This window comes from Mirounga angustirostris, unplaced genomic scaffold (genome assembly GCF_029215605.1).
Source record: "Mirounga angustirostris isolate CCGP_5_RB_7025 unplaced genomic scaffold, mMirAng1.0.hap1 SCAF_13, whole genome shotgun sequence".
Taxonomy (NCBI): domain Eukaryota; kingdom Metazoa; phylum Chordata; class Mammalia; order Carnivora; family Phocidae; genus Mirounga; species Mirounga angustirostris.
Genome location: NW_026991721.1, coordinates 89,625,608 through 89,643,697, shown reverse-complemented (window position 1 = coordinate 89,643,697; position 18,090 = coordinate 89,625,608). Strand labels below are relative to the sequence as shown.

At 42.7% G+C, this 18,090-nt stretch overlaps 1 protein-coding gene across 10 annotated transcripts in view; it reads left to right on the top strand.

The window, feature by feature from the left end:
* The window catches only part of CCDC15 (coiled-coil domain containing 15), an 83,070-nt gene extending 67,542 nt beyond the window's left edge, over positions 1-15,528 (top strand). For all 10 annotated transcript variants that reach the window (XM_064577280.1, XM_064577281.1, XM_064577283.1 and 7 more), the window contains 3 exons: positions 13,671-13,847; positions 14,053-14,201; positions 14,764-15,528. In XM_064577280.1, coding sequence (XP_064433350.1) covers positions 13,671-13,847; positions 14,053-14,201; positions 14,764-14,885 — 448 coding nt within the window. In that variant the 3' untranslated portion in view covers positions 14,886-15,528. The remainder of the gene's footprint in view (positions 1-13,670; positions 13,848-14,052; positions 14,202-14,763) is intronic.
* The last annotated feature ends 2,562 nt before the right edge of the window (positions 15,529-18,090 follow it).

Genomic DNA, 18,090 nt, shown 5'->3' with positions numbered 1-18,090 from the left:
ATCAGAGAAATGTTAGCTGTTACCATTACTTCTGCTGTGACCTCTAACTGCCTTACGGTGTCACTGTTGGACTCTGGTCCTTCCCTTTCATCAGCTGGTGCTTACCAGCTGCTCCTAGTGGCCTTTCAGGCCCAGCTGTGGCCCTTCCAGAAAGGACCATCACCTCCCCCTTTGCTAACCGTAGCCAAGGGTACCCTGACTTGGTCTCCTGATTTAGCAGTTCACCTACATAGCATCCTGCTAGGATACCAGCTGGCCCTGCAATGCTGAGTCAGACCCAGTTCTAGCTCCTCCAGCCAGGGCAGTGGAGCCAAATCTCCATTCTCCCACCTTCTTACCCACAGAGATCCACCCTAGAGTCCGCAGCTTTTCTGTGACCATCTTGGAACATAAAGGCTCTAAGTACCTCCCTATTCCCAGTGAGGTTAGTCTTTTATTTATTTATTTTTTTTTAAGATTTTTTTTTTTTTTTTTTTGACAGAGAGAGAGAGAGAGAGAGAGAGAACACAAGCGGGGGGGGGGGGGGTGAGAGAGGGAGAAGCAGGCTTCCTAAGGAGCAGGGAGCCCAATGTAGGGCTCGATCCCAGGACCCCGGGATCGTGACCTGAGCCGAAGGCAGACGCTTAACGACTGAGCCACCCAGGCACCCGAGGTTAGTCTTTTAAAGGAAATTACCAGGATAAGTCCTGGGTTCCCCACACCCTCTTTGTTCAGAAGGCTGCCTGTCCACTGTGGTGCCAAGTGATTGACCCTCATTAGGGCTATTCTCCAAGAGATTACTGGGTGCTAACACATACTCTTCTGGTGGAACCATTGCTGGGGATTTAAGGCACTTTTTTGCTTCTTAAAGGAGGTGAAACCCACACATCTAATCTCTGCTTGGAATCCATCCTACGTGTTAATTTTTTTAAACCCCATGCATGATTCTGATATCCAGCCAAGGTAGAGAATCACTGAAATAAAGAAGATTGAGTTGTAATGGTTATTAAGACTCACCTATACAAGTTGGGAGGCTGTGAGCTGACTCTGATTCCCCAGCCTGCAGCAGACTCGCCCAGGCGGTCTGCTTATCATGCAGATTCTCAAGTTTAGCTAATTCAGTAGGTCTGGAAGCGGAGAAGTGGGGAGGAATCCTAAATCCTAGTGAGATGCCAGGGGAAGGGACCCATGGGGAGGGTATGGACAAAGCTTGATGGCAAACGTCCTCCCCGTCAGGAAAGCATTCTCACCTGCTGCCGTCACCACCGGTTTCAGCCTTCCACCCAGACAAAGTGGGTGGAAGGCTGCCCATATAGTCAGCATAAGCAGGGAGTTGTGCAAGGCAAGGGAGGTATCTTAGGTAGTAGTTGTCATCATAAGGTGGAAACATAGTGTGGTTCTCAAAATGAAATCTCAAGTCTCTTGTCACATAATATATTCCGTGTGCAGCTATCAGGGCATATTTTCAGATGGGACAAAACGTATGTCCAAATAGGAATCCCAATATCAGAAGTCTCCCTGGGAGGGAGGTGAACCCATGGGAATTCAGCCTGGGGAGACAGCTGCTACCAGTGGTCAGCAGGGAAAGGCTGGGGCTCTGATCACCTCATGGCTCTTTTCTGTCACTGGACCGCCCTCCACCTGCGGGTATATCAGATGGATGACCACGAGAGCACAGGGAAAAACGTCCTCCCCATCAGGAAAGCATTCTCACCTGCTGCCGTCACCACCGGTTTCATTTCCCAAATGTCCAGGGATGTCAGGCTGAACAAGCCTGAATGAGGTCAGTGGGAGCTCTCTCTGGAATTTTTGAGAAGTTGTATAAGGCAAATGCCTGATTACACCTTGAGTTCTTTCTGTGAAACCTTTAGCTCTGACAATTCACATCACATTTGCTCCCCTGGCTCATTGTGCATGGTTTTGTTTTTCTAGCAGTGCTCATTGTGAGAGGTGAAAGAATATTTCCATCTGGTCCCAGAACAGTCAGCAAGGAAAGCCTGTCCAGCCAGGAAGTAGGTAATTGTGGAATCAAACCAATCTCAAATGCTGCTGCCTCCAGAGCCCGCACCTTGGGAGTCGCTCCCACTTCTCTGTATCCTGGCAGTGACCCTAACATGTCTCCTGACCCCCAAAGAACTCAAGTCATGGGACAAGAGCCTCTGGGGTATCACCATTTCCAATACAATATTAGAAGGCTACCAAAAGAAGTCCTTTGCTCGTGTGGTCATGCTTTCAAACCTCTGACCACTCCCCAACCTTCCTTGGCCTCCTATTGGGCTAATATTTGGGAGCTGAAACAGGAGCCTTCCTGAAGCAGTGGTGGGCAGTTACTGGAAGGTCATGTGATAGTCTGAGTTGAACCAGTTTGTCAAAGACCCATTTTCCTTTTCACTCATCACCTTCCCCACATCCCACGAGAGAGAGTCCCCAGAGCATAATAATCCTTTCCTGAGATACAAGGTAGAGGCACTGAAGAAAAGGAATAAAAGTGAGGCTAATTTTGACTTTTCTGGGACCATAGAAAGGCAGGCAGGTCAGGTCCAGCTCAAGGAGGCCAGGGTGGGCCTTGTATTGTAGTGCCAGGGGGTCTGCTCCAGTCATCAGGGGATTTGGAGAACAGTGCAGGAGGGGAGGGGGAAATGGGAACAGAGTCTTGGCCCTGGCTGCAGTGACCAAAGCCCGGTCCAGGCTCTGAAGAGTTCTCTAAAATGATAGTCTATGGCTTCAGACTTGATTTTTTTTTTTTTTTAAACTATAAACTCCATACCACTCCTCCCCAACTAAGTTATTAGTGAATTAAGATTCAGGGATTTCTTACAGACCCAGCAGTGGTTCATGGTCGTCAGGGCTCTGTGAAGCCCTTAAAGTGGTAGGCTGATGTTGGTATGCATCAACACTTTTTTCTGGGGCAAGGTCCTTGGCTCTCCTCAGATTCTCAGAGGTATCTGCCATTCAAAGCTGTGCACCTCTAGGAGGAGTGTCTGTGTCCCCCTCCTGTCACTGCCAGGCAGAGCGTCTGTCCTTAATGGCAGTGTGGTCAGATTTCAGTGTGCAATAGCGTGAGCTGGGCATCATGCTAGAATACAGATTCTGATTCAGTATGTCTGGGTGGGGCTCAAGAGTCTGCATTTCTAACAAGCTCAAGGTGACGAGGAGGCTGCCATTCCCGGCACCACGCTCTCAAGTGGCAAAGCTTGATGGCAAGCTGTGATTTTCATACCCCAAGCCTGAATCGTGGCCACAGCCTCTTAAGTGGTCTCTAGACCGCTCTCCCTATGGCCACTGGAGTGATCTCAGTGCACAGTTCTAATCTTGTTCTTCCCCCTCCTTCCCCTCCTGTGGCTCCCCTCCCCAGCCCCTGTGTTCAATAAAGTCATCTCAGAATGCATAAACAAAACATTACATGATTTGTCTTCATCCTGTCTTTTCTCCCAGTATGCCTATTGCTCCTGAGCAATGAATTCCGTTCATGCTGGACGACGTGAGAGCAAGGACTGAGGGGCGGGAGAGGGTGTGAGTCAGACCGGTGTCTGAATCCTGCCTATCGCCCCTGAGCAATGAATTCCATTCATGCTGGACGACATGAGAGCAAGGACTGAGGGACGGGAGAGGGTGTGAGTCAGACCCGTGTCTGAATCCTGTTCCTGCTGCTTCCTACTTTGTGACCATCTGAAGTCCAGCTTTTTTTCATATGCAGAATGGGAATAAAAATACCTACTTCATGGAGTTAACCAGGAGAAGCAAGTGATACACTGTATATAAAGCATTTAGCACAGTGCCCACACATAGCCACTCCTCAATAAGCAGTAGCTATTGTGACTTGATCATAATATGCTCTAGAGTTTCCATTTGTCATATGATTTCCTGATTGGCTTGTTCTCCTAGTTCCCCTTCTCTGCCTCATCACATGTCACTCCCTCCTCAAATCCTTCCTGACCCCCTCTCCCCTCAATCACCAAGCAGTCTTTCACCTCAGTTGTAACACTGGGGGTGGTTTCTTTCTATACTCTGCCTACAGCAATGCCCAACATGGTTTGGGACACATATTGATAAGTGTCACTGGAAAAGTTATATGAAATGGAGTTATGTTCTTCTTTTTGTTGTGTATGTATTATATATACCTGTAATACCTACTTAGCTACAATGAATATATATGTATTGTATAGTTGGAGACATTTGTTTGGTAGTTTCTTTTTTTCCTCCAACTAATTTAATTTCTGCCACCCAGGAGAGGACAAGGTCTATGCTGAGGCCTCCGTCGGTAAGCCCCATTGTGCGCCCTTAGGGAGCCCATAAATACCAGGAATGTTTTGCTGGGCAAAACCTAGGCAAGGATACCTTGGAGCTATTTCTCAACTCCAAAGTGGTTTGGACAGAATATTCTACTTCTCTGAAAAATCAATCCTTTTATTTGTACTCCTTTGCAAGTCTCAATTCCCTAGTAATAAAGCCCTCCCCACCCCAAGCAATCTCTACAGCTTACAAAGATCCTTCATGTACATTAAGGAGACTGATCTTTGTCACAACCCTGAGAGGCAGACAGAGCGGGGTTCTGGATCCCTATTTTTAAGTTGAGGTGCCAAAAGCTCAGAGGAATTAAAGGATAGACCCAAGATCTTGTAGCAAGTCAATCAAACACTCACAACCAGAATCCAGACCTGCTGACTATAGGTCCAGCAATTCTTTCTGTTGTGACTGAATTCTTGGGTCTCTGAGCCAGGAAAAGATGAAGCAGGATAGCAAAACCACCCCTCTGCTACTTGCTTTCAGTGCAGTTCCTACAGTGGGGGAGGGGACCAGTGAGGGAGACAGCCGCAGGAGATGTGGGGCTGGAGGGAGGGTGGCCCTTTCATATCAGCAGGAAAGGAAGCTTGAACATAGAAGACGAACCTTAGTCTGATTCCTGGCCTTTCGCCTTGGCTCTGAACTCACAGACTGCGATGGGCCTCATGGAACTTCCTGGGCTGCTGGAAAGGGAAATGGCCTCAACCATGTGGGCCTAGGCAGGGAGGCAACCAACAGCCATCCCTCTCAGACGATAAGTGAGCTGACGCGGGAGCAGATTTTCATGTTATATGTGACTTTCTGTGGCTACTTCCCATCAGTTGTCCGTTCTAGCAAAGCTAAAGTTTAAATTAGGGGTCTTGTAGTTGATAGCAGCTTGATAGTAGGGCCTGTGATTACTGAGATTGCCAAGGGGTAGGTGACTCTCAGAAAGTCAGTCAGTGTGTGGTCCACCTGCCCTCCCCCTGTGGAAGTGTCTCTCCCTTGCTATTTTGGGATCTGGGATGATTTTTATTGAGGAAATCCAAGAGTTTCCATAGATGGGAGACAGAGAGATTCCATAAGTCACTTCTAGGTACTTTTCAGGGATTGGGGTTCACGAACTTTGAGGTCCAATTCCATCTGTGCTGCTGACTACCAGAGTGTTTAGGCCAGTGCCTGGACCCGAGCCTCTCTGCTGAGAGCTGTAAATGATGATGGGTTAAATGATTTCAGCTTTGAGTGCACATTTGAATCCACCTGGGGAACTTTCTAAACTGTACCTAAGCAGGGGCCCGCCCTCAGATCCTTATTCAATGGTCTGGGTGAGGCAGGGGACTGCTAACTTTTTATAGGGTCCCCCAGGTGATCAGTTGTATAGTAAGAAGAAATGGGATGGGTTAATCTCTGAGCTCTCCTGAAGATCTGGGGGAGAACTCAGGTGTCCATCTGGTGGCAGGCCCCCTGGGGAACAGTGTGTTCCAGGCACATAGTAAGGTAGAGCAAGCAGGTGTCCAGGCATTCGGCTCCCAAGTCTGTGGCCCAGTCTTAATGCCACACAGTGCTGAAGGAAGCCAGGGGAATTACTGGAGAGCAAAATAACATTTTTGCCCAGTTTCCCCTACAGCTCTGAAGGAAGCCAGGGGAATTACTGGAGGGCAAAATAACACTTTTGCCCAGTTTCCCTTGTAAGCCTTTCACCTACCTAATGGTGTTCTGGAGTTCGGTGAATATTTACTCATTCCTTCTGCACTTAGTAACTGCACGTCCAGGCTCCAGAGAAGCGGATTATTCTTATCCACAGAGGAAGAAACTACCGGTGGAAAGAGTGAGACTTTCCTTGGTCACACAGCATGATAATAACACCAGCTGTGTAATGGAAACAGAAGTCCTTGGTTTCCTGGAGGAAAATCCCTTCCTTTCCACCTTGCCTTAGCTGTTCAGAAGCAGCGGGTCTCAGCTGTAGGGAGCTCCATCGAGAACGGAGGCACTCCTGTCTGAGGTGTTCCTGCCCTGCAAGAAGAGGGAGTGCGTTCTAAGCAGCACTTCTCTAGCGGGGCAGCTGCGCTCTTGGCACCCCAGTATCTCTCCCAGGTTTACCGAGCCCTTTCGCATCCTCTCCACTGGTTTTCCCTGCCCTTCTGTTCAGGACGAGCCGTCTACGCTGTCCCGAGCCACGTCGTTCCTTCTGGAAAGGCAAAATGGCAGGAAAGCTCCCAGCAGGGGGTGGAGGAGGTGGTGAGAAGGAAACACGTTGGGCTTTCAGTTGCCCTGGGCGTCAGCAGAATAGCTGCAGAGGTGCCCCAGCAGGCAACATAGTGCGCCAGAGGGGAAACTCCTGCTGGCTCCTGCCGCGGGTTCGAACCCGTCCCTGCGCCTCCATATTTATGGCGGTTTACAAAGAGTGAAAAGACTATTTTCATGCAAATCTACTATGTCAGTGTAGGTTTCTTTTTAGCTTTGCTCAGTGGAGAATCATTTTTGAAGCTCTGCTGTTTCACTCCCCCTTCCCACTCAGCTCGAAATTCATTAGCAGCCACAGAAAATGTGCCTCCAGAAACTGTGCGTCCCAGAGATGTGTGTCACGCAACGAGTTTGTCCAGGCCAGCAAAGCAGCAAAACTTTGTGTGGCTTTGCTTTGAAGATTCCAGCTGATGCTTCCCTTTTGGGAAATTATAAACTGTCCACCTATGGATGGTTATTGAATTGGGCTGATGAAAAATCCGATAGACCAAGAACAGCATCTATAGACCCCATGGCTGGACTAGCCAAGACATCAGTGAACCACCTCAGTTAGGCTTGGGCCTCTGACAGTTGCCTGCCCTTTAGCATTCTGTCAGTACTGCTCTGATCTGCCTTTAACTGACCTCTGTCAGTACTGCTCTGATCTGCCTTTAACTGACCTCTGTCTCAGTTTTAAAAGGCTTAGGTCCAAGTTACCTTTAAGAATATTGGAACTGGGACAGTTATAATGCCAGAATTCAGACTCATCATAGAGAGTCAGAGCTGGTTAGGATCTTTGAAATAATCTACATGGTCTCATTCACTCTAAAATTTCAAGTCTATGTAGAGATGACTCCCATTATTTTCTCATGACTAGACGTATTTTCCAAGAACTAGTCCTAACTTCCCTCCAGGAACCTATACATCTGCCTCTGGGTGTATCCCATGCCTTTCAAACTCAGGCTGGGTAAATCAGATGCACTGTCTTCTTCTCCAAACCTGTTCATCCTCTTCACTTACTTATCTCAAGCACACTATCCTCTGGCTGAGTCTTCTTGTCTCTTTCCCCTGTCCTCCAAATCTGTATTTTATCATTTGCTAAGACTTATTCATTCTTTCTTCTAATGTCTCTCTCATTCTTTCCCTCTGTTTTAGTCAGGGTTCTCCAGAGAAACAGAACTGATAATGTGTGTGTGTGTGTATGTGTGTACTTTTTATACATGTATACATATATGCTGCATGTGTACATATACACTGTGTGTGTGTGTGTGTTTATGCTTTATTGTAAGGATTTGGTTCACACTATTACTGAGACTGGCAAGATTCCAAGATCTGCAAGCTAGAGACCCAGGAGAATTTATGGTTTAGTTGCAGTCAGGACCAGGAGAGCTGATGGTGTAGTTTCCATTCAAAGGCTGGCAGGCTCGGGGTGCCTGGCTGGCTCAGTTGGTAGAGCATGTGACTCTTGAACTCAGGGTTATGAGTTTGAACCCCATGTTGGGTGCAGAGATTACTTAAAAGTAAGTAAATAAACTAAAAAAACAAAGGCTGGCAGGCTTAATACTCAGGAAGAGCCAATGTTTCAGTTTGAGTGTAAAGGCAGGAAAAGACTAATGTCTTAGCTCCAGGCAGTCAGGGTCCGGAGCAGTTCCCTCTTACTCTTGGGAGGGTCAGCCTTTTTGTTCTATTCAGTCCTTAAATTGGACATGGCCCACCCACATTAGGGTGGGCAATCTGCTCTAGGTAGTCTACTGATTTAAATGTTAATCTCATTCAGGGGTTCCTGGGTGGCTCAGTCCTTAAGCGTGTCTGCCTTAGGTTCAGGTCATGATCCCAGGGTCCTGGGATCCAGCCCCGCATCGGGCCCCCTGCTCCGCGGGAAGCCTGCTTCTCCCTCTCCCACTCCCCGTGCTTGTGTTCCCTCTCTCACTGTCTCTGTCTGTCAAATAAATAAAATCTTTAAAAAAATTAAATAAATGTTAATCTCATTCAAAAACATCTTCACAGAGGCACCCAGAATAATGTGCACCCCATGGTCCTTGAAACCAAGTTGACACATAAAATTAACCATCACACCCTCCTACCCATCCCCGTAGCCTCTGCCCTGGTTTGGGCCTGTGTTAATTTGCTACCACTACCAGCACTCTTAGTTTCTCAACCTGTAACTAGATTCAAGTCCCAGCAGGCCCCAAGTGAGATACAAAGTGTGACCTATGAGGAGATATACTACACTCCAAAAAAAACTATTTTCCAATTTATATATAGAGAAATTTGGGGGTTATGTGTAGACTGGGTCATAAAAGGTTGGGATCATGGTGGATGGAATATAAAGTTGGATCAGACAGAATTTATTGGTATGGGCCCACTCAGTAGAGACTCCAAATCCAGTGTTTGGGATTGAGGGGTTAGAAGTCTTTAACAGTTTGGTTGGTTGACTAAACCATGGACCCAAAGGTAGCCTACACAAAATGAAGTTAAATGCTAGAACTGCTTTGGTATAATATAGAGGAAGGTATCCAAAAGCTTAGGGAGATTGGTATGTTAGAGTGGACTTATCATGTAAGACCTGTTCACCAAATCCGGGAGGGTCAAGAGGGCACACCTTTTATCACCACTGTGAGAAATTTGTGAGGGGAGCCTCAGTATCCTTGAAGAGCTCTGTGGTCACTCTTCTCTGTAGGTCAAACATTACTGTAGGAACTGCAGCCACCAAACTGGGATCCCTGGTGCAGTAGGGATAGTGGGATTTCGGAGTGGCAGGACAAGAGGGGTGTGGTTACCATAACTGGACAGCTAAGCCAAAACCATAATCCCAGTAGTCTGACTCATAGAGACCTATGGCATCTGGCTAGTAGATCATGGTCCCTTTGGGGAAGACTGAGTGAAAGATTAACAGTAAAATTTTTACAGTATAGCAAGGTCCTTCCTCAAAGGGACCTGGATTCCACTTCATTCAAGAGGTCTTGGTCTGTAAATTGCCTCAAGTCTGGGAATTGATTGAAGGGCCATTATGACTCTGTTTTGGTGATCTAAGATCCATTACTGTTAGCTCAACCTAAACTCTTATGCTTATACAGAGGTAAGAGTTGGTGTTGATCCATGGGCTGTGGTCAGTGGTTTGGCTGGATGGTCAGAGACTTGAAAGGAACATTATTGGGAAGTTGGTGACAAGGATGTCTGGGGAAGAGGTAAATGTACAGACCTCTCTGGGCAAAAGATATGAAGATATTTGTTTTCCATATTAATGATCATCAGAGGGTAACCTCACCATTCAATAATTCACTCACTCATCACGAGGGCATGATCCCATAATCATATGACCTTTGAAAAACGTGGGAGTTAGGGGCAGTGATAGTCCGTTCTGTTGAAATCCACCTGTAACTTTTGACTCTCCCCAAACTTAACTACTTACAGTCTGTTGTTGACTAGAAGCCTTCACAATAACGTACAGTTGATTAACACATGTTTTGTATGGTATATGTATTATATACCATATTCTTACAATAAAATAAACTAGAGAAAAGAAAATGTTATTAAGGAAATCATAAGAAACAAAAAATACATTTACAGTACTGTACTATAAAAAAATCCAGGGCGCCTGGGTGGCTCAGTCGGTTAAGTGGCTGCCTTCGGCTCAGGTCATGATCCCAGGGTCCTGGGATTGAACCCCGCATTGGGCTCCCTGCTCAGTGGGGAGTCTGCTTCTCCCTCTCCCTCTGCCTGCCTCTCTGCCTACTTGTGCTCTGTATTTCTCTGTCAAATAAATAAATAAAATCTTTATTAAAAAAATCCACATGTGGGCGCCTGGGTGGCTCAGTTGGTTAAGCGACTGCCTTCGGCTCAGGTCATGATCCTGGAGTCCTGGGATCGAGTCCCACATCGGGCTCCCTGCTCAGCAGGGTGTCTGCTTCTCCCTCTGACCCTCCTCCCTCTCATGCTCTCTCTATCTCATTTTTTCTCTCAAATAAATAAATAAAATCTTAAAAAAAAAAAAAAAATCCACATGTAAGTGGATCCATGCAGCTCAAACTAGTGTTGTTCAAGGTCAACTCTGTATATTCTTTGCTGAGGTGTCCGTTCAGGTCTTTGGCTCATATTTAAATCAGGTTTGTTTTCTTATTGTTGAGTTATAAGAGTTCTTTGTATATTTGCTTAATAGTCTTTTCTCAGATATCTTTTGCAAATATTTTCCACCAGTCTGTGGCTTGTCTTCTCACTCTTTTTACAGTGCCTTTTGCAGAGCAGAAGTTTCTGATTTTAATGGAGTCTAGCTTGTCAGTTGTTTCTTTTATGGATCATGCCTTTGGAATGTATCTAAAATGTCATCACCATACCGAAGATCATGTAGATTTTCTCCTAAGTTATCTTCTAGGAGTTTTGTAGTTTTGTATTTTATAGTTAATTCTGTGACCCGTTTTGAGTTAATTTTGTGGCTGTAAGGTCTATGTCTAGATTCATTTTTTGCACATGAATATTCAGTTGTTCCCGCACCATTTGTTGAAGAGAGTGTCTTTGTGCCATTGCATAGCCTTTGCTTTTTTGTCAAAGATCAGTGACTCTATTAAGATGGGTCTATTTCTGGGCTCTCTGTTCCATCCTATTCTATTTGTCTATTCTCTCACCAATACCATACTGTCTCGATTACTGTAGCTTTGTAATAAGTCTTGAAGTTGAGTAGAATGTATCTTCTAACTTTGTTTTTTTCCCCTCAATATTATCTTAGCTATTCTGGGAATTTTGCCTCACCATATAAACTTTAGAATAACTTTGTCACTATCTACAAAATAACTTCTTGGGATTTTGGGGGGATTGCATTGATTCTATAAATCAGGTTGGGAAGAACATAGACTGTCAGATCATCTGGAAACAAACACAGCTTTATTTTCCTTCCCAATTTGTTTATCTTTTATTTGCTTTTTGGCTTATTGCATTATCTAAGACTTTCAGTACCATGTTGAAAAGGAGTGGTGAGGAGACAATCTTGCCTTATTCTTGATCCTAGTGGGCAAGTGTCTAGTTTCTCACCTTTGAGTATGATGTTAGCTGTAGGTTTTTTGTAGATACTCTTTTTTTTTTTTTTTAAAGATTTTATTTATTTATTTGAGACAGAGAGAATGAGAGACAGAGAGCATGAGAGGGAGGAGGGTCAGAGGGAGAAGCAGACTCCCTGCCGAGCAGGGAGCCCGATGCGGGACTCGATCCCGGGACTCCAGGATCATGACCTGAGCCGAAGGCAGTCGCTTAACCAACTGAGCCACCCAGGCGCCCGTAGATACTCTTTATCAAGTTTAGGAAGTTCCTTTTATTTCTAGTTTACCAGGAATATCATAAATGGTGTTGGATTTTGTCAAATGCTTTTTCTACATATATTTATAGGGTCATGTGATTTTTCTTATTTAGCCTGTTGATGTGATAGATTACATTGATTTTTTTTTTTTTCTATGTTGAACTAGCCTTGCATTCCTGGGATAAATCCCACTTGGTCTTGGCATATAATTCTTTTTATACATTGTTGGTTTTGATGTGCTAACATTTTTGAGAATTTTTGTCTCTGTGTTCATGAGAAATATTGGTCTCTAGTTGTTGTTTTTTAATATTTTTTTTATTTATTTGAGAGAGAGACAGAGAGAGCATAAGCAAGAGGAGGGCAGAGAGAGAGGGACAAGCAGACTCCCTTCCAAGCAGGGAGCCCAACGTGGGGCTTGATCCCAGGACTCTGAGATCATGTCCTGAGCTGAAGGTGGATGCTTAACTGACTGAACCACCCAGAGGCCCCTCTAGTTTTCTTTCCCTGTAATATCTTTGTCTGGTTTTGGTATTAGGGTAGTGCTGGCCTCATAGAATGAGTTAAGAAATATTCTGTTTCTGTCCTCTGAAAGAAGATTGTAGAGAATTGGTATAATTTCTTCCATGATGATGTGGTAAACCCATGTGGGCCTGGTGCTTTCTGTTTTGAAAGGTTATTAGTTATTGATTCCATTAGATATAGGTTTGTTCTCCAGTGTATTTTTCATTTCAGAAATTGTAGTTTTCATCTCAAGAAGTTTGATTTGTCTTTTTTATATCTTAACTATTTGAACATATAAAATGTAGACATAATAACTGTTCAAATGTTTTCCTGTGCTAATTCTAATAACTCAGTTCTAGGTTGGTTTTGATTGGTTAGTCTCTTCATTATGAGTATGTTTTCCTGCTTCTTTGCATCCTTGGTAATCTTTGATTAGATGTCAAACATTGTGAATTTTACCTTGTTGGTTGCTGGGTAGCTTTGTGTTCTTACAAATTTTTCTGAGCTTTTGGGGTACAGTTATATTACTTTGGGGCTTTGCTTTTATAATTTATTAGGTTGTGTCTGGAACAGTGCTCAGTTAAAGACTAATCATTATTCCCCACTGTGGAGATAAGATCACCCTGGAAACTCTACCCAATGCCCCGTGTGTTATGAGTTTTTCAAGTTTGATTGGTGGGAACAGGCACTATTCCCAGCTCTGTGTGAGCATAAGGCACTGTTCCTTGTTACCCATTTTGATGATTCTGTCCCTAGCCTCAGGTTATTTCCTCAAATAGGTACACAGTACTCTGCTGTGTATCAGAAGGAGACCCTCTGTGGATCTCCAGGTTTTCGCTCTTGAATAGCTCTCTGCTCTCTGGTATTCCCTCTACGAGCTCTAGTTGCCTTTGTGTCCCTGGACCTTCAGCCCTGTCTTCTTAACTTAGGGAGTCTATCAGGCTCTACCTCAGTACTCCTACCTTGTGCTCCTGCATGGAAACTTACAAGGCAGTAGGCTGGGGCAGTTAATAGGGCTCACTTCATTTGTTTACCATCTGTCAAGAATCACGGTTTCTCATTGCCTGATGTCCAGAGTCATAAAACCCATTGTTTTTGTATTTTGTCTGGTTGGTTGGTTGGGTGATTTATCTATTTATTTGGTTGTCTAAGGTAAGAAAGCTTTTGTACTTGGATTCTTACAGCGAAACCTTTGTATCTGTAACCAGTGGTCCTTGCCATTTGAGAGGCTGTATATTTCTGTGAGCTGTAGAATAAACTCCAGTCAGCCAGCAGGGATTTTTGAGGCTATTCTAGGGGTGTTAAACTGATTTCCTGACTCTCTTATTTCTGGGAATTCCTTGAATTATTTGGGTCTAGAAGCTAATTCTAAATAATGATTTTATGAAATTCCTAACCATTACGATTTTATTCTCAGAATTAAAAAAAAGAAAGAACAGCAACGTTATGCTGAAGAGCAGAGGATACTAAGAATGAACTTTCATGAAGAGCTATATTCAGGGGAGAAGATGAGTGACACACTAGCCCAGCTAAAACTTGAGGAACTAAAAGGAGCCAGAGAAAAACAACAACAGAGAGAAAAGGAATGCCAAAGGTATTTTGAAAAATTCTGCATAAAGTCCTGGCTCTAGAGGAATAGCACTGTATTTCCCCCTGTGCTGTTTCCCATTACAAAGAGGAAGAGTTGAGGCACGGAGATGTGAAATAGTTTTAACGGTTAAAGCTGGTAGTCAAATAAGGACTCATGCTCATTCTCTTCCTAGTGGTTAACTTTGCCTGATCATATTGTATCTTTATAGATATATTGAAGCTCTGCGAGCCCAGATCCAGGAGAAAATGAGGCTGTATAACATTACTTTACCTCCACTATGCTGCTGTGGTCCTGATTTTTGGGATGCTCATCCTGATACCTGTGCCAACAATTGTATTTTCTATAAAAACCATAGAGGTAAGCTTCTTAAAGGAATGGTTGGGGTCTGGTGGCAATTAAAAAACAAAACAAAACAAAACAAAAAAACCACCAAACAATAAATGTAGTGATTATAGTAAGTTAGCATTTATTGAGTGTTTACTGTATATCAGAGATTGTTATAACTCCTTTACAAAACAACTCTGAGACAATGAAAATAATTATAGTGAGTTATAATCCTTTTTGAGATCTGCTCTCTTCTGTCTCCATTAATGCTGGGGAAATATTTCTACTCCACTGTAGGGGGACTTGGCTTCCAGGTCCTCCTATAAATGAAGAAGTTAGAACTTGTGTTTTATGGCCATCTAAGTTAGGCCTCTGTCCAGCTGAATTCCCTGTTACCCAAATACTTTAGTGTTACTTAACATGTCCTCATGGAGTGCTTGGCATGTACTAAGTACTCAATAAATATTTATTCAATGAATAGGCAAAGTTAATACTATGAGACTTGTAGGGAAGCAGTACTAATGGGAAGGAGGTTGGGAGAGTGAGTAGTTTAGAATCTGACTTCATTCATCACTGTGCAAACCTTTATTTGCAGCATATACCCGGGCACTACATTCGGTCATCAATTCCTGTGATATCCCTGAGGGGACCTCAACTGTTCGAGTTGCCATGCATAATTTGGCTTCTGCACACAGACGGACTTTGAAAAATCTATAATGAGAATCTGAATCCAATTGTTAGTATTTCAATCTTCACTTAAAATCAACCCTGAGAGATTATTTAGGAAAAGCTGTTAAAATGTATAAGATGTGTAATCTGGAAAGAAGGACTGTCCCAACGTGACAACCATCTCTATAATTAGATCATAACCATTGTTTCAGTCTCTGCTTGGACTAAAATTGAAAGTTGACCTCTAAACTTGTGTTTTTGCTGTGAACTGTATAGTCTGTTGTTTTAAAAATGATCAGTCAGACCAGTAAGGTTTTTTTTACTTAGCTCTGCTCTGATCAGAGGAGATCATGAGAAATCTTTGAGATTATCTCATTTATTGTCTTTCTAAAAGTGTATCTTTGAATCTTGACAAGATTGAAAATGTCTAGATAAAGCCGAAAAGATGATGAAATGAGTTTCTAAGTATCAGTGGCCATCTATATTGCTGATAGCTTTTCTAGTTGTGTATGACAATTAGAGGTGAGAACAATCTGAATTTGATGCACATTTTTTTTCTCAAGATTTTTCTCTCCTGGTTTTTTAACTTATTACCTCTTTCCCCATTCAGTGACATTGGACTTAGGACTTTTTAATTTTATAATTTTGTATTGCAAAAATAAAGTGAATAAACCTTCTGTCTTTGGAGCATCTTCTATGTGAAATCATTGTGAGTGACATTTCAAAAAGTAAATCTGACGTCAAAGTGAGTAATCAAGTCCTGCCTTATTTATCCCTATCTTTTAAAAATCTGGTGAATGGCATAGCTACCAAGCAGTTAGTATAGTTAGTATTAGTATGAATTTGTTATTTCCTCACAGTATTTCCTGACACATAATATGAAAAAGTTCAGAATTGGATTAAAGATACTGAGAATTCCTTTTTCTTACTTTTCTCTAATGGATCAGTGTTGAAGAAGCACCTAGGTTACGTCTCAAAAAACTCCTAAGCATCTAGCCAGGTCATTGAAAATAAAAGCCAAAATTACCTGTATGACAAGATTGACTGGTTATTTAACCAGATTAATAATCTAGTTCAGTCAAAATCTTTAAGTAATTATATCCACGATTCAGCCTTTAGGAGTTGTATTTTTTTTAACAGTTTTATCAAGATATAATTTATATACCATATGATTAACCCATTTGAAGTGTACAATTCAGTGGTTTTTAGTATATTCTAGGATTGTGCAACTATCACCACTGTCAAATTTTAGAATAATTTTGTCATTCTAAGGAGATGCCTCCATAATCCAGCAATTCCACTTTTGGGTATGTATCTAAAATAATTGGAAGTAGGATCTTGAACAGATATTTGCATACCATGTTCCTGGCAACATTACTCACAATAGCAGAGAAGTGGAAGCAACCCAGTGTCTGTCAACAGATGAATGTATAAACAAAATGTGGTATGTATATAAATATACAGTGGAATATTATTCAGCCTTAAAAAGGAAAGAAATACTATCACATACTATAATATGGATGAGCACTAAGATCATTCTGCTGAGTGAAGTAAAGTCACAAAAAGACAAATACAGTATGATGCCACTTACATGAGAACCTAGAGTAGTCAAATTCACAGAGACAGAAGGTAGAATAGTCATTGCCAGGGTCTGGGGGGAGAAGGAAATGGGAAGTTGTTTAAAGGATAAAGTTTCAGTTTTGCAATATGAAAAAGTTCTGGAGATCGATTTTACAATAATGTGAATCTACTTAATATTACTGAACTGTACACTTATACACAATTACAGTGGTTAAGTTTTAGTTGTGGCTTTTTTTTTTTTTTTTTTTTAAAGATTTTATTTATTTATTCATGAGAGACAGAGAGGGAGAGAGAGAGGAGCAGAGGGAGAAGCAGGCTTCCCGCGGAGCAGGGAGCCCGATGCGGGACTCGATCCCAGGACTCCAGGATCATGACCTGAGCCGAAGGCAGTCGCTTAACCAACTGAGCCACCCAGGCGCCCCGTGGCTTTTTTTTAACCAAAAAAAAAAATTTTTTTTTTAAATTTTAAGAAGAAAAATTCCATACCTATTCCATACCATACACTTTCCATTCTGTCCTCGCTAAGCTTTAGGCAATCACCAGCCTACTTTCGGTCTCTGTAGATTTGTCTATTCTGGACTTTTCATATAAATGTTTATATATAGTTTTTTGTGACTGGAATCTTCTGTTTAGTATAATGTTTTTAAGATTTTTCCATGTTGTAGCATGTATCAATACTTCATTGCTTTTTGTTGCCCAGTAATACTTTACTCTATGGATACCACATTTTATTTACTCATTCATCAGCTGAACATTCGGGCTGTTTCTACTAATTGGCTATTATGAATAATGCTGTGATGAATATTTATTGACAAATTATTTTGTGGACATGTTTTCATTTCTCTTGGGCATATACTTAGGAGTGAATATGCTGGGTCATATGGTAGCTCTTTGTTGAATCTTTTTTTTTTTTTTTTTTTAAAGATTTTCTTTATCTATCTGTCAGAGAGAGAGAGAGAGAGCACAAGCTGGGGGAGCGGCAGGCAGAGGGAGAGGGAGAAGCAGGCTCCCCGCTGAGCAGGGAGCCTGACTTGGGGCTCAATCCCAGGACCCTGGGATCATGACCTGAGCCGAAAGCAGACGCTTAACTGACTGAGCCACCCAGGTGCCCCTTTTTGTTGAACATTTTGAGGAACAGAAATGTTTTCCAAAGTGGCTGCACCATTTTATATTCCTACCTATGGTGTATAAGGGTTCAGATTTCTTCACATTTACCAACATGTGTCCTTATCTGTCTCTTCGATTATGGCCATTCCCCTGGGTGTGAAGTGGTATCTCACTGTGGTTTTAATTTGCATTTTCCCAATAGCTAATAATGTTGAGCATCTTTTCATGTGCTTATCAGCCATTTGTATATCTGCTTTGGAGAACTATCTTTTCAGATCCTTTGCCCATTTTGTAATTGGGTTATTTATCTTTTGATTATTGAGTTACGAGTGTTAGTATATTCTACAAACAGGCCCCTTATCAGACATACGGTTAGCAAAGATTTTCTCCCATTCTGGAGATTGTTTTTTCACTTTTTTAATGATTTCCTTTGCAGCACAGAAGTTTTTAATTTTGATGAACTCCAGTTCATCTACTTTTTCTTTTGTTGCTTTAACCATTACCTAATCCACTACCTAATCCTAATATACTCCTATGTGTTCTTCTAAGAGTTTTATAGTTTTAG